Here is a 22,314-nt window from a genome sequence, read left to right as displayed (position 1 = left end):
TTAATTCGCATGCTCTTCAATTGAATTTTCTTTTAATCGCCTCATTAAACTTCCCTTATATTATCTTTTTGCTTTGCTGCCATTTTGGAACTCTCAAAAGACGCCGAAAACACTTTTGATCTCGAAAAGATAATCTACAAGTTGCGCACGAACATGCGCGCATTTTTATGTCGAGTGAGCATCATTATACGGAAACATGAAAATCGTTTTCAGGAGAAATTCCGTCGGCAAGGGAGAAGCTGTTGGTGACGTCATCGACGTCGAATGTCAGGAAGCAGTCGGACCGGGCTCTCGGAGATATGTTATCGGAGACTCGGGCGCTCCTACTGCAATTTTACAGACCTTACAACGAGGAGCTGGCTGCCATGTTGTCTAGCAAGCGATACTTGTGGGCAGACAGCTGAGAGCAGTAGAGCGAGTCGGAATCTATAAAGAGATTTAAGTAGTCGGAAATCTCTATTGACGGCAATAGAGCCTGTTGAATCTAAAAATAGAGCGCAAGATACTTTATTATGCGCCGGGATCTAAAATTGGATGTTGCGGTCGGAATCTAAAAATGTCTTTTAATTAAGATATTGATACATGTCAGCATTCATTAACGAGGTTTAACGTTGGAATAAGAGTAGACATTTTAGCATTGAAATCTAATATAAAGAATTTTTAGGGTCGGAATCTAAAACAAATTTTAGGCTCCAGACTTTGACAATATATTGCAAGGGTCGTGTCTCTAAGAAGATTTTTCTATCGATTATATCTCTGTTATCGTAACTTATCGGAATCTAAAGCAGAGGCTTATCAGTGCCAACACTTTACGCTTTTATTTTATTTTTGGTTAAAGGATGTCTCTTCTTAGCCTAAATCCAGTCTAGGCGGAAAGAGTCGTCTTTGATATACCTGTGCGCACTGCACAGGCTGATATAGAGGACGCCACTTAACGCTCATGCAATAAATCCTGTTTTCTCTGACCAAGACTCATGTGTTTGCTATAAAGGGTCTGAGTTGAGGCAAAGTTTTGGACACTGTTTTGAAATTCATAAAAAATGCAAAATAGTGACTTCATTCATTACCACCTAACACTTTATACATCGAATACTTTTATCTTGCATATAAGTTTGCTAATCATTTATCTCCTGAAGAATTCAACATTTTTACATGTGTTCACAGAAAAGGTAATGATATGGTGTTGATCATTGCTATATTCCTATGTGTTGATTTAATGTTACTGTGATCGAAATCGCATTTTGGGGTTGAAGCAACCATGACATGTGCAAATGCCCAAAGTATTCATAAAGTGACCATCTTACTCCATGTCGACAGTACGCAATTGTTGAACTAAATAGGTTTTAAAATGGTAAATAAAATATGTTCACGTTTCCGTTTTATTTTGATTTATTTTTCATATATAGTTATATGTTATATTAAGCACCGCAGTTTTCATATGATTCGAAGTTCAACTGAAAGATAAGTAGAAGGTATTCCGATAATTATTTTGAACAATTGGCTGTGCTATTTTGGAGAAACACCATATTTATTTCGTTAAAAGAGATATTAAATTTACGATCTTAGAAACTCAGTATTTTGAGCATGCTTCAAAATAAGCCGTTTTATCTGTTTGTGTTATGTTAATTTTGTTAGCTTTCACCATCATTGTCATTTTCACGTTTGTTAAGTAATAATAAAAATATTTTAAAAAATATAAATATAATAATACAATTATGGAGAGAGCGTTCTTTGTTGTATTTTTACCACTGTGTAAATTTATTTTACCTTTATTATTTTATTTTATTTATAATTGTCTCAATTTTAGGTATATACACTATTATGAAAACATTATTTTTTGTATACTGATATCCTTTGTTTTTTAAAGTCATTTCAGTGATGTACACTTTATAATATTTATGTTTCAAACAGTGAAGATTAATATGTTTTCTGGTTCCAAAACTAATATTTAAATGAAGCAGATCGTCAAAGTTTCCGACTCAATTTGTGAAATGGCGCCATTATTTTGACGCCTTTAATGTATTAATTGTGATTATTTCCAGTTAAACCTTTTCATAATGCAAACAAAGACATAGCAATGACACGGACATGTCTTGGTTCGAGAAGATTATCATTTTACTTCAGCAATTGATTTTGCTTTGCCATTTGGTAAACATCGATAGTATAATAAATATAAATACATTAATTTAATATTAAGTAAAATTTTCAACAACGGCTTGTTAAGCATTAAAAGGATTCACATGTTTTTTGTTTTGGCAGCTTTAAACTTGTGCATGTCGTATATTATGTTTTATATCAATAACTGTGTGTCTATTTCAAAAGGTCAAGGTCACGCTTTGATAGAGGTCAATGTTGCAATAAGGTCAGAATGCAGTTGTCCGACTGTTCATCACTGGGTATAGTTTTATATTGTTGCAAGATTAACTAACGATGTGTCTTGCAATACATTTGATAAACTTTTGAACGAACTAGTATATAACTAATGCGTTTAGATGTTACATGACAAAAAGGGTAATAAATATTTAGTATTATTTATGTATAAGAAAACGTTATTAAAATATATATTAACACTGTTTTGTTAAGTACATATTTCATTAATTTGTATTATCCAAAGTACGAACACCATTCAAATTATAATATTGCTTTATTCCACTGATATTATCTGTTGTGTATATACATATTTTATTTTTGCACAAGATCTCAGTTACTTTTTTTATTTATCTTGAAATTAGTAACAACATATATGTTATTTTATCTGTGTATACACAAACCAACGTTTGTGATGGTTGTATATATATGTAATTAATATTATATAAAATCCATGACATGTTTTTTTGCTTAACGTTTTCTATGTGAAATATAATTTACAAACGTATCCAGTGTTTTTTTTATCTCTTGCATTAAATCAATTCTTGAAATCAAAAACCGGTATTTTTTCTATTTACGCAATTATTTTAAAAAGTGTTTAAATATGAACTAGATTGCCATTTATACGGTTTAAAAAAGTTAAAAATAATTGTTTGTTTTATGAAGGTTGAACATACAAGTATGTAACACTTAGAAAATAGCGAATATTTATAAATATTTTATGCTTATGAAAGAAATATGAACATTTTAACTGTTCGCATGTCTGCTTGTATTCAGTGAGTAAATGGCGTGTCAAAACACACATAATATAAACATATTGACTCATATTTACTTATTGAAGAGAAATGTTTGACAGTCTAAACAAAGCAAGGACCCGTCTTCATGAACAACAAGGTCACGTCACGGGTAGTAGATATAGATATACATGTAATTTTGCGCTTACATTAGAATTATCGAAAACGCGGATCAGAGTAAAGGAATGCCACACGATATTTAAATGTACTGGTCCCTTGATAAAAAGGGCCAACGTGCTCCCGTCGACTCCAGATTTTTTATCTATAATAGGGCCGTGCTCTGTGAAACAGGGGTTTAATGCATTTGCGTAAAGTGTTCCAGATTATCCTGTGCAGTCCGGATAGACTACTCAGGGACGACACTTCCCGCCTTAACTTAGTTTTGCTAGTAGAAGACTTTCTTGAAATGAATAATATAAAAGGCGTAAAGGTCGTCCCTGATTAGTCTGTGCGGACTAAGTATTTCTACATCAACACAATTGTGTATGTGGGTACGAAAATTTTTGGTAGTAAAAAAATGGGTACGAAAATTTTGGGTACAGAAATTATGTCAAAAAAAAATTGGGTACGAAAAAAGATTTGGTCACGAAAACAAATTTGGGTAGGAAAAAAATTGGGTAAGAAAAAAAATTGGTACGAGCAAAAATTTGGGTACGAAAAAAAATGGGTACGAAAAATGTAGGGTACGAAAAAAATGGGGGTACGGGGAAGTAGTACCCGTGGGGAACTTGATCCATTCAGCGAAACTGGGAGGCGGGTTACATTCTCGATCAAATATAACAAGAAATATCTTTAAAAAGATATTCGACGTGTATTTTCTGTACCACTTATCTTAAAAAAACGTTTTGTTACAGTAAAACGTTTGTGGGTTATAACATTACGTTTCAGCATATAAATTCAAAACTTGACATGCTCTTTAATTACACCATGCTCCTTAATTTCACATTTATATCATACCAAACTGTATATTTCGTTGTTTCCTTTCCTAAGTTAATGATGCTATGTGTACGGACGTGATTTCCCATGCCCATGTTCTCTTTTGATTATTGTTTTTTTTCTCTAATTCAATAAGCTTAGGCATGTTTGTTCGTTAAGTACGGCAATAATTTCATGATGATTCCCGAAAGTAGGTATGAGCACATAGTCGTAAGAGCACTTGAATATGTGAGTTCGCCCATGAACACATGGTAAGGTTAACTAAATCTCCGCGATATGACCAAATATGTGTTTAAAACAGCAAACAATGTCCAACAAACGAATGCATTATCAAACATAGCATGTGCACTGATGTGGCTCTGTAATTTCTGTTTGAAAAGATTATTAAATATGCAAAATGAGAAAGCACGCATAAGAGCGAGTTTCACATATACCGTAAGGCTATTATGCTGTTTATATACCATAGTCGGTACAACGTTTACAAATGGCAGGTTCGAAATAATTCGTTTTCTTTACACTCATGATCGCGTTGAAAGTTAATTATACACATTTTAATTCGCAATTTATTACCTGAATCACGACAAATGTCAAATACAATACAGAAAATGCATAGTTGTTTCATTGATCTATAAACATATAATGGATTGAATATAACTGATTTAGAATTAACGTTTTTAAACTATTATTAAATCTTTTTCCCCAGAATATGCTGTCCTATTTATAGCTGAGCTTCCTATACCTTTATCAATGATAATCAGGTATGCCGAATAGAAAAATCGAGCTATCTCAATCGGACTGGCTCGGTCTTTTACGTAGGTCGCCATTGTGAAGAATTTTTTTATGGTATGATAACTTAGATGAGCTGCTTCGCAGCATCGTCAAAAAAAGTGAAAAAGAGTATAACACGGCGAAAAATAACTGTCTCGGCATAGCCGCCGTCATCTTGATTATCACGTGATTATACCCTCTGATAAATGGGTACAAATGTGTATTGACTACATACTGCTCCGAGTATAAACGGACAACTTACATCCCAGTGATGCCCGATGGGTTATTGTCGGCTCGGGTACTACTTAAATGTTCCCCGGTTACTCTTAAGTATACTTAAATGTACCCCGGGTACGTTAAATATACTTACACGTACCCGGCAATTTTAGACTGTACACGAGTTTTATTTCTGCCCAAAATCCGATGTCTTAAAACGCGCTACGGAATACGAAACTAAATTCTCTTTGAACAAAACCTGCCTCAATATGCTGTTAGAGTACGGGTTTCGATATTTAGCCCATTTTTCAGAATATTTACATAAATATAAACATAATTGCTTTGAAAATATTAGCCAACAACGATCAATTTAGTGATAGAATTACCGGTTACGCTTCAATATATTTTTCGTACACGGTGTACATTTACGTATACTTAAGAGTATCCGGGGTAAATTTAAGTAAATTGCAGTCGTGAACATATTAGACAATAACATCGAAATCATTAGCAATAACATCAAGGATGACCTACTGTCATCGGCTGAAGAAGTGCTGAGGAGAGAGAGAAGAAAGAACAAGCAATGGGTGACGCCGAACTCGTGGACCTTTGTGACAAAAGAAGAGAGCTTATGCATGATAAGTACACCAGCCTGGACTATATGACAAAATACCAGAAAGCGAACAGAGAGGTAAGGATGAAATTGAAAGAGGCCAGGGAGGAATGGATTAAGGAACAATGTATCATCATCGATAAAGAAATTACCACAGGCAGAAGTAAGAAGGCCTACAGTACCCTCAAGACCCTCACGAAGCCCAGTCACCCCAAGGCCAGTGTTATATCAGACGCTGACGGGAATCTCCTTATAGTGGCACAGTCATGAACAGATGGGGTGAATACTGCAGTGACCTCTACAAATATCCGCTCCAACCGGACTCCAGTCTCCTTCAGAACGATCCCACACCAGGCGCGGACGACGAAAGTCCGATCAACTTAAGGCAGAGGTGGAGGAGGCAGTGCGTTGTCTTGAAGCAGAAAAACCTCCGGGAGTGCGGAAGTGGATACCGTCCTTTCCGAGCTGATAAAGCACGGAGGAGAGGCATCGACTGTAGCATTGACGGCACCATGCCAAAAATCTGGGAGGAGAAGAAGTGGCCCAAGGAGGGGACCCAGTCAAAAGTCATACCCTTTCCGATAAGTTGTGCGAGAATTACCGCACCATCTGTCTAATCAGTGATCCCAGCAAAGTAATGCTACGCATCATATTTAATCGATTGAAAAGTAACGCGGAGGAACTGATGGCCGATGAAAAGGCTGGATTCAGAGCTGGGCGGAGCACAGTGGAACAGATCTTCAACTGCAGAATCATCATTGAAAAACATCAACGTGACCTCTCCCACAACTTTTCTGACTTTTAAAAAGCTTTCGACCGCGTGTGCCAGAATAGCCTATGGCATGCTGTGAGATGATTTAACATTGACGAAGGGCTGTTGCAAGTCATTCAAGAACTCTACGGAAACGCCACAATTGCAGTACTTCTCAACGAACGGCAGTGGAGACTTTCTTAGGACATCATTGGGCGTCCGTCCTGTTCAACATTTTCCTTGAGCAGATAATGTAGGAAACTCTCCATGACCACCACACCTCTATTTTCATCGGTGGAAAACCCATCTCCAACTTGGGAGTCGCTGATGACAGTGACATCACCATTAGTGAACATACAGATCTCACTTACAGACTCTATGGAAGAGCAAGAGCATACTGGATGGAGGTCAGCACGGAGATTTCGTAGAGGTGAAAGCACGATCAATACCAGCACAGACATCACTATGAACGGCAAGACGCTAGAAGAAGTGACCAGCTCCAAGTGCTTGGACGCAACCCTGTCCAAGGATGGTACCAGAACCGCTGAGGTCTGAATAAGAATTGTCATGGAAACGGCAGCGATGTTCAGACTGAGCAGGTTTTGGACAAGCAATTCTATCAGCATCCCCACCAAGTACATGCTCTACAAGTCCCTCGTAGTCTCCATCCTACTCTACGGCTACGATAGCTGGACCCTTCACGCGGACACAGAACGCAGGATACAGGCATTTGAACATAAATGTCTGGATGTTGTCTATCAAAAAATAACATCACATTTACCTCATTTCGACATAGATCTACTGATAATTCAGAAGGTATAAATTCTAGGTTGAGTTAAACAATCGTGATCCATCAGCTCTCTCTGGACTCCTCCGCAAGATTTATGGAATAAATCGTCTGCTGATCCAGAGTGCGAGTTAAAAAGACGCGTTATGTAATATTAAAATGCATACCGATTTGGTGGGCAAGAGACCAAGCGGTTTTGAAAAACTTATAATGCAAGCAGTTTGGGTGGTGAAGAGGCCAAGCTTTTTTTTAGCTCACCTGGGCACAACATGCTCATGGTGAGCTTTTGTGATCGCCTTTTGTCCGTCGTCCGTTGTGCGGCGTCAACATTTTCCTTGTTAAAGGCCACATTTATTGTCCAATCTTCATGACATTTGGTCAGAAGATTGGTCTGAATGATATCTGGGATGAGTTCGAAAATGGTTACGTTTGCTTGAAAAACATGGCTGCCAAGGGGAGGGGCATTTTTCCATATATGGCTATGGTTAAGTCTTGTTAAAACTCTAGAGGCCACATTTATCGTCGGATCTTCATGAAACTTGGTCAGAAGATTAATCCCAATAATATTTTGGCCAAATTCGAAAATAATGCCTGGTTTGTTGAAAAACAAGGCCACATTTATTTCCGTTCTTCATGAAACTTGCTCAGATATTTGTCCCAATATCTCGGATGAGTTTAAAAATTGTAACTTTTGCTTGAAAAACATGGCTGCCAAGGGGCGGGGCACTTTTCCTTACATAGCTACAGTAAAATCTTGTTAACAATCTAGAGGCCACATTTATTGTCCAATCATCATGAAACTTGGTCACAAGATTCATCCCAATAATATCTTGGAGAAGTTATAAATGATGCCGGTTGGTTGAAAAAGATGGCCGGCAGGGGGCGGGGCATTTTTCCTTATGTGACTTTAGTAAAACCTAGTTAACACTCTAGAAGCCAGATTTATTTTCCGATCTTCATGAAACTTGGTCAAAAGATTTGTCCCAATGATATCTTGGATGAGTTTGAAAATGATAAACCTTTGCTTGAAAAACATGGCTGCCAAGGGGCGGGGCATTTTTCCTTATATGGCTATATTTGGCTATGGTAAAATCTTGTTAACACTCTATAGGCCACATTTATTGTCCAATCTTCATGAAACTTGGTCAGCAGATTCATCCCAATAATATCTTGGACGATTCAAATATGACGCCCTTTGGTTGAAAACATGGCCGCCAGGGGGCGAGGCATTTTTCCTTATATGGCTATTGTAAAACCTTGTTAACACTCTAGATGCCACATTTATTTTCCGATCTTCATGAAACTTGGTCAGAAGATTTGTCCGGATAATATCTTGGATGAGTTCGAAAATGGTTTTGGTTTATTGAACAAACATGGCCACCAGGGGGCGGGGCATTTTTTGTTATAATGCTATATGTGGCCTTTGTAAAACCTTGTTAACACTCTAGAGGCCACATTTATTTCCAATCTTCATGAAATATGGTCAGAAGATTTGTCTTATTGATATTTTGGATGAGTTCGAAAATGGTTACGTTTGCTTGAAAAACATGGCTGCCAAGGGGCGGGGCATTTTTCCTTATATGGCTATAGTAAAATGTTGTTAACACTCTAGAGGCCACATTTATATTCCGATCTTCATGAAACTCGGTCAGAAGATTCATCTCAATAATATCTTGGACGAGTTAAAAAATGATGCCGGTTGGTTGAAAAACATGGCCACCACGGGAGCGGGGCATTTTTCCTTATATGGCCATAGTAAAACCTTGTTAACACTTTAGAGGTCACATTTGTTCTCCGATCAACATGAAACTTGGTCAGAAGATTTGTCCCAATGATATCTTGGATGAGTTCGAAAATGGTTTTGGTTGCTTTAAAAACATGGCCACCAGGGGCAGGGCATTATTCCTTATATGGCTATAGTAAAACCTTGATAACACTCTAGATGCCACATTTATTGTCAAATCTTCATGAAATTTGGTCAGAAGATTGGTGTCAATGATATCTTGGATGAATTCGATATTAATTATGTTTGCTTGAAAAAATGGCTTCGAAGCGGCGGGGCATTGTTCCTTATATGGCTATAGTAAAACCTTGTTAACACTCTAGAGGCCACATTTACTGTCCGATCTTCATGAAACTTGGTCAGAAGATTTGTCTCAATAATATCTTGTTATCTCAGGTGAGCGACTTTGAGCCTTTTAGGCCCTCTTGTTTAGATACGATATAATGCATGCTGATTTGGTAGTCAGCAGTTCGAGTTGTTTTCGAAAAGTTAACATGCAACCTGTTCTGGTGGTTAAGGTTCCAAACTGTTTTAGAATATTTAAAAAATGCATGTCGTGTTGATGGTAAAGAGTCCGACCAGTTTTTGGAACACTTAAAATGCAAGCTGTTTTTGGTGGCGAGTGGTCCAAGCTGGTTTAGAAAAGTAACAAATATAGCTGCTTTTGATGTCAACAGTCCGAGCTTTTGTGTACAAGTTAAAATGCAAGCTGTTTTGGTAGTTAAGTTCACAATTTTGTGGAATATTTAAATTGCATACCGTTTTGTTTATAAAGATCCAAAGCTGATTTGGATTTGTAAAAAAAATACATGATATTAACTTGGCAAAATTGCAAGCGTTTTTTTGGAAAACTTACTATGCAAGCCTTTTTTGCTGTTCTGAATCCATGCTGTTTCACAAGTCTGTAATTGGGGATAAAAGCGTATTAATTTGTGTATTATCAATTGTCTCTTTTTCTTGTCACAGTCAAAATTTATGAAGGAAGATTTTAAAATTTCTGCTCAGTAATGTTGGATCCAGTAAACCTATGTACCTTTTGCATAAATATGTATTAAACGTTTGAAAACAAAACCAAACAAGGGCTGTTTGTAAAACATGCATGCCCCCTATATGGGCTGTCAGTTGTAGTGGCAGCCACTGTGTGAATACGTTTTTGTCACTGTGACCTTGGCCTTTGACTTAGTGACCTGAAAATCAATAGGGGTCATCTGCCAGTCATGATCAATGTTCCTATGAAGTTTCATGATCCTAGGCCTTATTATTCTTGAGTTATCATCCGGAAACCATTTTACTATTTCGAGTCACTGTGACCTTGACCTTTGACCTAGTGACCTGAAAATCAATAGGGGTCATCTGCCAGTCATGATTCACAGGCAGCAGTATCATAAATTTGCCCCCCCCCCCCGTGACCCCCCCCCCCCCCCGAGCTTACCCCAGGGGTTTCAGATTGTTAAATGTACACCTATTGTGTATGGTTTGACTTTTCAACAACGAATATTGACAAAAATACAGTTTTAAAAAATAACCCTCGTATTATATATACACAAGGTATGAAACGCACTATATGACTATTGCTGAAAGATTGTGGAACACTGGACGTGACCCTTTTCATCGAAAACATAGGTCCCTGAAACACACATGTTCCCATGCAGTTGCCGACAAAATCCAACTGGATTCGTTAAAAGACAGTAAAAGCAACGTGATTACACAACTAACCGATCTCCTGCTCGGCTAATAACTTTAATATTCAATTAAATTTGACTTTCTCGCTATATGTCACTCGGTGTTTCATCTACACATGTACACCATTTAAATTTTATAACGCGTCATCTGGTTGGTTGTTCTCATTGTGTTGGCCAATGATATGGCGTTTTAGAACCGATTATTCGATCGACAAAATATGACAGCAAAACACAGACATGTAGCAAGGGTCGAATTTAATTGAATATTAAAGTTATTAGCCGAGCATGAGATCGGTTAGTAGTGTAATCTCGTCGCTTTTACTGTCTTTTAACGAATCCAGTTGGATTTTGTCGGCAACTGCATGGGAACATGTGTGTTTTCGATGAAAAAGGTCACGTCCAGTGTTCCACAATCTTGATCAACGTTCAAAATTGAATATTGGCGTGTCTGTTGTTTTATTTGCTATGTTTAAAAGTTAACTGATCGACATTTTAAATGTTGGCAAACCAAGATGTATATTGTGTGCAAAGGTCAAGTTCACATTTAGAGATCAAATGTTACTATCAATTTGCTGCTAGTTGTAACAATAACTTGAAAATATCTTGAAGGAGTGTATAACTCAAACATTTGTCTTAATATAATATCCCACACATAAACCTGATGTTTAGGCGATGGTCAAACACTCCATTTGCAAAACATGCACAGTTTCAATTTTTATAAGACATTTAATGCATACAAAAGTTAAAATCTTATAAAACAAAATAACAACTTTAGCAAATGCAAGCGAGGTTAAAATAGCAAAGTTAAGTAATAACAAAATAAGATGTATGTTTGACATACCAACATTTCTGTTGTAAAGATACTTTCATTAAAACATAATCATAACAGAGATATATAGGTTAATAAAAGCCTGGTTAAGTAATTACCCTTTAACCCTGATCCCTTAAAAACATTTATTTTTAAATTGTTACAATTGTTGTGCAACTTTGCAAAATATTATTGGTTTTACCTTATCTGTCAAAGAACTTTGTATTTTCTGGTTTAAAAAGAACAGAAATGCTTATCAGTGGAATACATGAGTTATTTAACAACTTTTTTAACATTACTGCATGAAAATTTTTGGTCTTACAGAGACATACAGAAATCTATGCTCGAATTCAGAGCACATAAATAGCTCTACCCAGTATCTTTGTTCTTGAAAAATAAGTTGCTAATCCATAATTTGATTGTAACATGACAAATCTTGCAATCTGCCTTTTGCTTTCTGTCATAGAATATACAGGCTATTAAAGATAAAGAGCTCATAAACATGTATATGTTGAAATATACACTACTTTGCAGAAATCGTTTATATTTCTTTTTAAAGGTCATTCTACCATTCACAATATAAAAACGCATCAACAGCAATAAAATGTATAATTTTAATAATAGAGTTCCTGTGTGATATCTATTGAAAATAAGCTTGTATAGAAATGTATTTTTTGTTTGTACCAATTAGCATTTTCTTACAAACAATATAAAAATGCATTTCTTAAAAATGTTCATATCTGTAAATGATTAAAAAAAATTGAATTACATACTTTTGATAAGTCCTTTTATAAGAATAAAAGCAACTGTTATAAGGTAAATAAATTATACAAAAATATATATTATAGATTGTTTATTTACATTTTTATGATGAATGATGAGTTTAAATTATGAAATTGTAAACATAAAAATATTAAGTATATAATTTTTATAAGTATTTTATGTTCACAACTAAAACGTCAACATCTACAATCAGGCCTGTGATGTTTGGTACTTAAAAAGAGTTGAGTGTAACCTGTTGTTCCCTGTCGTACATTTCTATATATGACAATTTTTTTTAATTTGTAATTTTACCAAACTGTGAATAAATCCCTTTAAATGCAATTGGTTGCTCAATAATAGTCAGAATTTTTCATGATATCTCGATAATAAACTTAAATGTGACAAAAACACAGCAATGTATGTTTGAAGCAATATAAAAAGTATTGTATATCTTCCAAATAGTCCATCAATAAACTTACAGGATTGGTCATAATATGAAGGCTCATGGACCAGTCTGTTTTTTGATGGACAATGTATGATCATATACTTATTAGGTTGTATTTCTTGACATTTTCATACAGATCAATGATAAGCACCCGTCGTTTGTAAGATCTGGAAAAATAATAACCCTTTGGTTTGAACAGGTAACATCAATAAATAATGGTTGGTGTAATAGTTAACAAGTAGCAACACCAATTAATGTTGGTTTAATAGTAAACATGTAACAACAACATGCAATTAATTATTGGTGTAATAGTTGGCAAGTAACAGCAATTATAAAGTAAAGGTCGTTGTAATAGAAAACAAGTAACAGTTGATAGTTATACCATGTACATACTATAGTAGTATGGTGATATAGTAAACAATGAACAGCAACAATTAATATTTTCTAATTTGGTGTAATAGTAAACTATTAACAGCAATAATTAATTCTTGGTGTAATAGTAAACAAGAAACAGCAATAATTAATTCTTGGTATAATAGTAAACAAGAAACAACAATAAATTATGGTTGGTGTTATAGGAAACAAGGAACAGTAACAATAAATAGTTGATATTATAGTAAACATGTAACACTAATAATTAATGGTTGGTGTAATATAATAAAGAATTGTTGGCGTGTAATAGTTCAATACAAAATGACCAAATACCCCGGTATAGTTAGTATGCAGAAGTTTCTTTTTTTAGGTCAAACATGATACATTTATCTTTTGAGGTCAAAAACAATATTTTTTTCTGAAAATAATTCAATATACGGGCTCTAAAAACAGTGACAACATATTTTGCCTATCCTTTTATTAAAAGTTTTAAACAAAAACTAAAACATGATTTTTTTTAATGAAAGGCTGAGATACATGTTGTATACTATGCATATAGCAAAGTGTTTATCTCCGAGTTTTAATTTTAATAGTAGACGCGTGTTTTACATGGTTGCGCATTACACACAATAGAACCGTTGTCTCTATGATACCATCTCTGCACATAAATAATATTTGCAAAAACAAAAATAATTTGCATAGTTTTTCCAAGCGTCCATGCAATGGGTTCTTGACATAATAATATTAAGATGAGAAAATGAATATATACAATAACAATTTGTTTTTAAGTTTTTGGTAGAGATTTCACTAAAGTGGTTTGTATGGTTTGGTTGAGTACAAGTCGACTTTTCTTGAAGGTGTTAACTATTTCTAGTAGAGAAGGAAATGTCTGAAAAAGAGAAACATAACATTTGTAGAAACAACAAACAACAATATTTGAAAAAGAAAAAACGGGGTGTGTGTCAATAGGAAACAGATGCCTTCTTGTTCCACTTCTAAACAAGTAATTTATTGAACCATCTTCAGATATCCCTCACCCATTATTGTATGCTTTTGTCAGATTGATTTAATACAGGATGTGATAAAATGTGCTGACACATTTTTGTACAAATGTATATGATGTTGATGTGGTCTATAGGGAGATTTCAGTGATTTACACATTATAACTGTAATTGTTTCACTGTAAAACAAAGACATTTTTGACACTATGTAAATGTTTTAAAATTCAGCATTTCCCCCAATATTTTCTCCAGTTTTACAATTGTAAAATGTAAACAAATGTTGCAAAAGTATTTAACAAAAAGAACTTTATTGGTATTGATTTTTATTCACTCAGATTATAAAAAAGTTCCTCTTATGCACCCAGATCATTCAAAAATAGTTCCTCTGATTATATCAAATCATCCACAAATTCCTCTTTTATTTAGATAATAAACATAGCTCCCCTTATTCATGCAGATCATAAAAATAGTTCTTCTTATTCACTCAGATCACAAAAATAGTTCCTCTTTTTCACTTAGATTATGAAAAATAGTTCCCCTTCACCAACCTGTGTGTTGGCTCCTACTTGATAGCCAGAGCCACTTTTTCTGATTGGAAGGTTGAAATCGTTCTTTGCAAAGTATATCTGCAGGGTAAATGGCTGAGAAGGATTCTTGGCACTTCTTCGAATAAGGTACATTCCATCCTGAAATAAAGCAAGAAAATATCTGTATTTGTGTTGATTATAGGACATCTAAAATAGGTTCTTTGTCTTCTCAACTGGCTGGTAACAGGGCACACACAAACCCACTTACACCAAAACTCCGGCATGACCCCATATTTTTCAAAGAAACAATAAATATTGCTGAATAACAAGAAAAATGGCAACGCCACAAAACCAGGGCCCAAATGCTCAAATCTATAACAGCCACCTAAAGTATCAGTCTGTTAACTTAAGAATTCAGACATGAATAAAGTCTTTTTTTCAGATCAGGGCTTATTTATATACATTGCAATTTTCTCACCATATTATATGAAAACAGTTTTTCTTTGGCCTCATCTCTAGACATACTGCCGTGGTACCACCTCTGCAACAGTAACTGGGCCTGAAACATATTTCAAAAGTATGTCCAATCAACCAGCTATAAAAATAAAACAATATAAACAAACTTAGGCAGTTAACAAATGTTAAGTGCCTTTTGACCCAAACTTGTAAAAATATTTATCGCCCAGTTTTTTGGGGGTTGACCACAACAAACACAACGGGTTTCTTTTCGCCTTATCATGTTTTAGAAGAACATAGTCACAAAGTCAATTGACATTTTTACTGTAAATCATTATTATTTGTAGGGCATAAATGCTTGTGGATTTTGTGATTGACTAATCCACAAATTTAACACACAAACATCGGAAAATTGACCAACAAAACTAACACTTCATTGTTTTTTAATAATAATTTTCTTACCCACTAAAGTCATTTTTTGAAAAACAACACAATTTCAGGCCGACAAATATATATAACTTTACAGTACTAACCATTCCTCAATTTAAAAAAAAAATTTTTTTTTGCATTAGTCCTTGTTTTGATAAACTTTTGTGGGAAACGTGTATACTTCTGCAGAATACATATTTATAAATAAGATATAAATAAATTAATACATATTGCAAGCCTTGATGTGAAACATTTAAGAAATTTGAACATGTTCTCAAATATAATAAAACTTATCATTATAATGTGTGAGACATCAATTTTTGTTAATTTTGTGGACATATATATTATCTGTCAATTTGTAAAAATATAATATAACCTGCTTTAAATTTGCTTACAATTACCTACTATTAACAAGCAATATTCATTATTATTGTAAAATATATTATCTGTTAATTTTGTGGACATATATAGTATCTGTCAATTTCTGACAATTTATATGAACATATATATATTATATCGGAATTTTGTTGTTGTTGGTCAAAGTGATAAAAAAAATTGTTATTTGACAAATAGCGTTTCAGTGAATTGGCCAAGCGCCCAACACCTGTGGACTGATCCACAAATTTTACACAAACACATCAGAAATGTCTGACACAATTTAACACCTTTTTTCCTCAAATCAAAAATCCAAAATTGTATGTGTTCAAGAAAAAAAATAAAAAATTTTAATCACCAAAGTGTACGCTGACACATATCAATGGTTTTACTGTATTAAATATAATCTGAACGCATGTTACCTCTGTCGGTTCTTTTGATCCAATTGTCTGTGGTGCTGAAACAAAAAGAAAAGCAAAAACAGTCGGTAATCAATTGTTGTTTAGCTATTCTAAAACGTGAATAAAACGAATAAGTAAATACATGGCGGTATATGTACCCTGGTCTAACACCAGCATCAGTGCCATAATATCCATCAAATCTTATTATGTACATTACATATTGAATTGTTAATCATCAAATCATGATATGTACATTTTATATTAAATGTCAATCAAATCATGATATGTCATTTACGTATTAAATGTCAATCTGATCTTGTAATGTCCATTAGGTATTAAAATGTCAATCAAATCTTGCAATGTCCATTACATATTAAATGTCAATAAAATCTTGTAATGTCTATTACATATTTAATGTCAATCAGATCTTGTGCTGTCCATTACATATAAAAATTGTCAATAAAATCTTGTATTGTCGATCCATTACATTTTAAAGGGGCCTTTTCACGCTTTGGTAAATTGACAAAATTAAAAAAAATTGTTTCAGATTCGCAAATTTTCCTTGAAGTTATGATATTTGTGACTGTGAGCAAACAGTTATACTGAACATTTACCATGCTCTAAAATATCCATTATGTGCATCTTTTGACGATTTAAAAACCTGAAAATTATAAAGCGTTGCAACGCAAAACGATTGAATAATTTGGAGAATTCTGTTGTTGTTGTTGTATTTTTTGATACTACGAGGATTGCATTTATAAAGTAAAAAATACAGCTGTGATGGTATAAGAGCGGATGGTCTAGTGGATAGAGCAGTAGACTTTTTCTCCATGGCTCCAGGGGTCAGTGGTTCAAGCCCTGTTGAGGGTTACTTTTTTTAAATTCTTTAATTGTATTCTTGGTTTTTTACAGGAGATTTTTTTACCCAATGTTATCATTTATCAATATAAAGCATTTAATGACAAACTTCAATACATGCCAAAATCTGTGAAAAGGCCCCTTTAAATGTCAATTAGATCTTGAAATGTCCATTAAATATTAAATGTCAGTCAAATCTTGTAATGTCCATAACATATTAAAATGTCATCATTACATATAAAATATCAATCATATCTTGTAATGTCCATTATATATTTAAATGTCAATACAATATTGAAGGAATGTCCATTACATATCAAATATCATTATGTCCATCAAAGCGTGAAATTTACTTAAGAACCTTACGTTTAAATAACATATTAAATGATGCAATGTCAATTAAAAAACCCACACCTTTTAATGTCAATCCAATCGAATAATGCAATCAAATCATGCCATGTCAATCAAATCATGCCACATCAATCAAATCACATAATAATGTGCATAATTCCAATCATGGAATGCCAATCAAATCCTGCAATGGTAATCAAATTGTGAAAATTTGTAAATTGCAAAGCTATGATTTGTTAGACAATGCTAACAATGATATCATATGCTACTGATATCCCCATGATAGTCCTACAAGTGCTTACCTGGAGTTTCAATCTGTGTGGATGGGGGTGGGGGCAAAACTCTCTTCTGAACCGGTAATTTTGGTGCTGAAAAAAATGTTGCTGGTGTACTTTTTTTACAATTTATTCTGCTAGAAATTGAAGGCTAACATACAGTGATTTTTTTTAGACTTGTTCATCAGTAGAACCAAAATTTGTTTCTCTGCAATGATCATCATAACGGCAAATAAGAAATCATCCAATTCTGCATTGTTTACAGGGTATTATAACAATTCTCAATTTTATTCTTTGTCTATCCAGCAATTCTAATGCTCTTGTCATTTTTCTGTACTGCCCTATCTATGTGCACTTAGTAGTACTGGTAGTCCAGCTAACCCAGGATAACTTTGAGGCGTTTAAATAAGTATCTTAGTGGCAAAGGGTTAAATACATATCTAAGTGCTGAAGGGTTTAATACGTATCTAAGTGCTGAAGGGTTTAATACGTATCTTTTTGGTAAAGGGTTAACTTACAGCTGAAATATGACTTGAATACTAAGACGAAAATGGAGAAATAAACAACAAAACAAACAAGCACATTATTGTAATGGAAATAAATGGTCATTATAATGGTGGACAACGCAAAAAACAACAATTTATTTTATGCCTTCCGGTGGTTTATAGAGAAATATCAGTGAATTAAAACTGATAATTTCACTGTTACAAACAGTGAAAATTAACAGTGAAAATTATCGATAATTTTCACTGTTTACTGTCAAAAAACTTCATTTTTTTTGACAAAATGACGTCATTATCCCAGCGAAATTCTTTAGTTTAACTCTTAAACAATGAATATAAACTGTAAAAAAAAGCATGAAATAACAAGAAAATTTGTTGGATTTGGTGGAATATCGATTTTAATTCACTCGTGAAAATATTTCTATGATAACGAGTGAATTAAAATCGATAATCCACATAATCCAACAAATATCCTCTATGGAATTCATGTACTATACCAGCTTTAAGTTTCTCCATTTCATTTTCATAGTCTTCTCCTGCAGGGGAAGGAATCTGAAAATGGTAAAAGGGTCCAGAAAATCGAATCACATTATCCATGTGAAAGGTATTCATTTTTCAAAAGCAAAATCAACAAAAACAGCAAAAAAGTATTTCAGACATTAAGTGCAAATTCTCATTACGTTATGAAAAACACATCAAACATCATACAACACATTCATTCAAAAGCGTAGGCTGTCAATATGCCCCAACACAATTAAGCGTTCCAGTCAAACTGGGCTCAATGCATGTGTGTTAAGTGTTGTCCCAGATTAGCCTTGGCAGTTTGCAATGGCTAATAAGGGATGACACTCTCAGCCTCAATACAAATTGAAGAGACCTACTTTTAAGAAAATATGATAAAAGGGAAAAGTTTCTTCCCAGAGTAGCCTTTGCAGACTGCACAGACTAATCTGGGATGACAATTTACGTATCTGCATTAAGCCCAGTTTTCTCAGACTAGAGTGTAAACAAGGTTTTACGATAGCCATATAAGAAAAAATGCCCCGCCCCCTGGCAGCCATGTTTTTCAACCAACCGGCATCACTTTTGAACTCGTCCAAGATATTATCGGGATAAATCTTCTGACCAAGTTTCATGAAGATAGGACAGTAAATGTGGCCTCTAGAGTGTTAACAAGATTTTACAATAGCCATATAAGGAAAATTGCCCCGCCTCTTGGAAGCCATGTTATTCAAGCAAACATAATTATTTTCAAACTAATCCAAGATATCATTGAGACCAATCTTCTAACCAAATTTCATGAAGACTGGACAATAAATGTGGCCTCTAGAGTGTTATCAAGGTTTTACTATAGCCATATATAGCCATATAAGGAAATATGCCCAGCTCTCTGCATGGTGGCCATGTTTTTAAAGCAACCAAAATCATTTTCACACTCATCATTCTTCTTACCAAGTTTGATGATGATCCGAAAATAAATGTGACCTCTAGAGTGTTAACAAGGTTTTACTATAGCCATATAAGGAAAAATGCCCCGCCCCCTGAAGGCCATGTTTTTCAACCAACCGGCATCATTTTCGAACTCGTCCAAGATATTATTGGTATGAATCTTCTGACCATGTTTCATAAAGATTGGACAATAAATGTGGCCTCTAGAGTGTTAACAAGATTTGACTATAGCCATATAAGGAAAAATGCCCCGCCCCTTGGCAGCCATGTTTTTCAAGCAAAGGTTACCATTTTTAAACTCATCCAAGATATCAGTGGGACCAATCTTCTGAGCAAGTTTCATGAAGATCGGAAAATAAATGTGGCCTCTAGAGTGTTAACAAGGTTTTACCACAGCCATATAAGGAAAAATGCCCCGCCCCCTGGCAGCCATGTTTTTCAACCAACCGGCATCATTTTCGAACTCGTCCAAGATATTATTGGGATGAATCTTCTGACCAAGTTTTATGAAGATCAAACAATAAGTGTGGCCTCTAGAGTGTTAACAAGATTTTACTATAGCCATATATAGCCATATAAGGAAAAATGCCCCGCTCCTTGGCAGTCATGTTTTTCAAGCAAACGTAACCATTTTCAAACTTATCCAAGATATCATTGAAACCAATGTTCTGACCAAATTTCATGAAGATTGGACAATAAATGTGGCCTCTAGAGAGTTAACAAGGCAAATGTTGACGCCGCACAACGCACGACGGATAAAAGCGATCACAAAAGCTCACCATGAGCACGTTGTGCTCAGGTGAGCTAAAAATTCTCCGCTTCCTGGCGGCCATGCTTCTCAACCAACCAGCATCATTTTCAAACTCATCCATAATATTATGGGGATGAATCTTTTGACTAAGTTTCACGAAGATCAGACAATAAATGTGGCCTCTAGAGTGTTAACAAGATTTTACTATAGCCATATAAGGAAAAATGCCCCGCCCCTTGGCAGCCATTTTTTCAAGCAAACGCTAACATTTTTGAACTCATCCAAGATATCATTGAGACCAATCTTCTGACCAAATTTCATAAAGATTGGAAATAAATGTGGCTCTAGAGAGTTACCAATACAACGGACAACAGACAACGGACGACGGACAAAAGGCGATCACAAAAGCTCACCATGAGCACGTTGTGCTCAGCTGAGCTAAAAAAGGCTAAACAAATATTCAAAAATACATACCTGTGATTTCTTGGGTACCAAACAGGTCTCACTAATAATGGGTGTCTGGGCAGGAATAGGGGCCGGGGCCCGTGATCTCCCAGTAAGGACGCTGGGTGTGGTTCTAGAAGGGATAGGGACCGGTGCCTGCAATAGTTTCATGGGGACATTATACATATTTATTTATTATTTTTTTGTTTGTTTTTAAGTGGTGAAATATTTCATCCTCAGTTCATCTCTTATTAGAAAATCTGCCTATATCTCAAGATGGTATATTGTCCCCTACCGACGAAACTGGAGGGGACTTATGGTTTGCGCTCTGTTTGTCTGTCAGTCTGTCCGTCACACTTTTCTGGATCCTGCGATAACTTTAAAAGTTCTTCATATTTTTTCATGAAACTAGAAACATGGACAGATGGCAATATGAAGATTATGCACGTCATTTCATTTTGTTCCAACATCAAGAATTCTGGTTGCTATGGCAACAAATATATATAAAAAATAAAAACAATTACTGACAATGGTGGAGTTTCACCGGTAGGGGACAATATTGCTTGGCAATCTCTTGTTTTGATTTTGTTCCGCAACCGGTAACTAGTTAAACTTAAACTGTTTAGGACAATAACTAATGTACTGTTCATCTATATTCCTACTTTCAAATCCAACTGACATTGATCGAAAATACTCATAAAATACTGTAAAATCATTGATATTTGTCGGTATCATATTTCATGGGTTTTTAACAAAAAAATACTTTTTTTGTGGACAAATAACTTGTGCGCTAGTTTTAGGACAAAAATATCAAGGAATGTGGGTTGGTTATTTTCCCATCTGTTTGTGTTAAATTTGTGGATCAGGCAACCCAGTTATGCTTTAAAAAGTAATGTCCCAAAAATAAGAACAGTTTAACATTTAATTAAAGCTCAAAAAGAAATACACAATTTTTAAAACAGGGCCAGTCTTCAGAGGGGGTAATCACATTTCAGTCAAGATGGGGACGTCCGGCCATGCCAAGACACGTGTTTTTTGTTGTTTTATACCTTTTAGTACTTTTATTAATTTTGTAAATGCCGTCACTTTCCAGCAATATCAGCAACAAAGTGACAAGCATTTATTTCATATTAATATTGGCTCTTTATCTTAACTTTTCTCTCTACATATTTTTATAGCAAGATCACAAAATTACAGCTCCCGCTAAGAAAATTCAAAGTAAGTTAAGGTGAGATAAAGAGCAAATATTTATACAAAATAAATTTTTAACATTTTCTTGCTGATCATGGGGGCTGGGAAGTGAGCAGCATTCAAAAAAATAATAAAAGTAATAATGGGTATAAAATAGGAAAAATACCTGTCACAGCTTGCCAATGATATCACGACTGTCATGTGATTACCCCCTCTGAAGTC

General features: G+C 34.7%; 3 protein-coding genes across 7 annotated transcripts in view; 2 read left to right on the top strand and 1 right to left on the bottom strand.

Moving 5' to 3' along the window:
• LOC127857710 (carbohydrate sulfotransferase 15-like) overlaps positions 1-1,654 on the top strand; it is an 86,958-nt gene extending 85,304 nt beyond the window's left edge. For all 5 annotated transcript variants that reach the window (XM_052394347.1, XM_052394349.1, XM_052394345.1 and 2 more), the window contains exon 9: positions 214-1,654. In XM_052394347.1, coding sequence (XP_052250307.1) covers positions 214-404 — 191 coding nt within the window. In that variant the 3' untranslated portion in view covers positions 405-1,654. The remainder of the gene's footprint in view (positions 1-213) is intronic.
• Positions 1-2,875, top strand: part of LOC127857711 (carbohydrate sulfotransferase 15-like) — a 99,318-nt gene extending 96,443 nt beyond the window's left edge. Inside the window, exon 10 of the transcript XR_008038570.1 lies at positions 1,868-2,875. The gene's annotated coding sequence lies outside the window, so the exon portion shown is untranslated. The remainder of the gene's footprint in view (positions 1-1,867) is intronic.
• Positions 2,876-11,400: 8,525 nt separating this feature from the next.
• The window catches only part of LOC127857708 (uncharacterized), a 91,385-nt gene continuing 80,471 nt past the window's right edge, over positions 11,401-22,314 (bottom strand). The window contains exons 17-23 of the mRNA XM_052394342.1: positions 20,932-21,057; positions 18,755-18,809; positions 17,782-17,847; positions 16,292-16,326; positions 15,088-15,168; positions 14,631-14,768; positions 11,401-13,970 (exon numbers count right to left, since the gene is read on the bottom strand). Coding sequence (XP_052250302.1) covers positions 13,866-13,970; positions 14,631-14,768; positions 15,088-15,168; positions 16,292-16,326; positions 17,782-17,847; positions 18,755-18,809; positions 20,932-21,057 — 606 coding nt within the window. The 3' untranslated portion in view covers positions 11,401-13,865. The remainder of the gene's footprint in view (positions 13,971-14,630; positions 14,769-15,087; positions 15,169-16,291; positions 16,327-17,781; positions 17,848-18,754; positions 18,810-20,931; positions 21,058-22,314) is intronic.

Source organism: Dreissena polymorpha, chromosome 14, assembly GCF_020536995.1.
Source record: "Dreissena polymorpha isolate Duluth1 chromosome 14, UMN_Dpol_1.0, whole genome shotgun sequence".
In the NCBI taxonomy this organism is placed as follows: domain Eukaryota; kingdom Metazoa; phylum Mollusca; class Bivalvia; order Myida; family Dreissenidae; genus Dreissena; species Dreissena polymorpha.
Note: the sequence above shows the minus strand (reverse complement) of the source record. Positions and strands in the feature narration are given on the sequence as shown.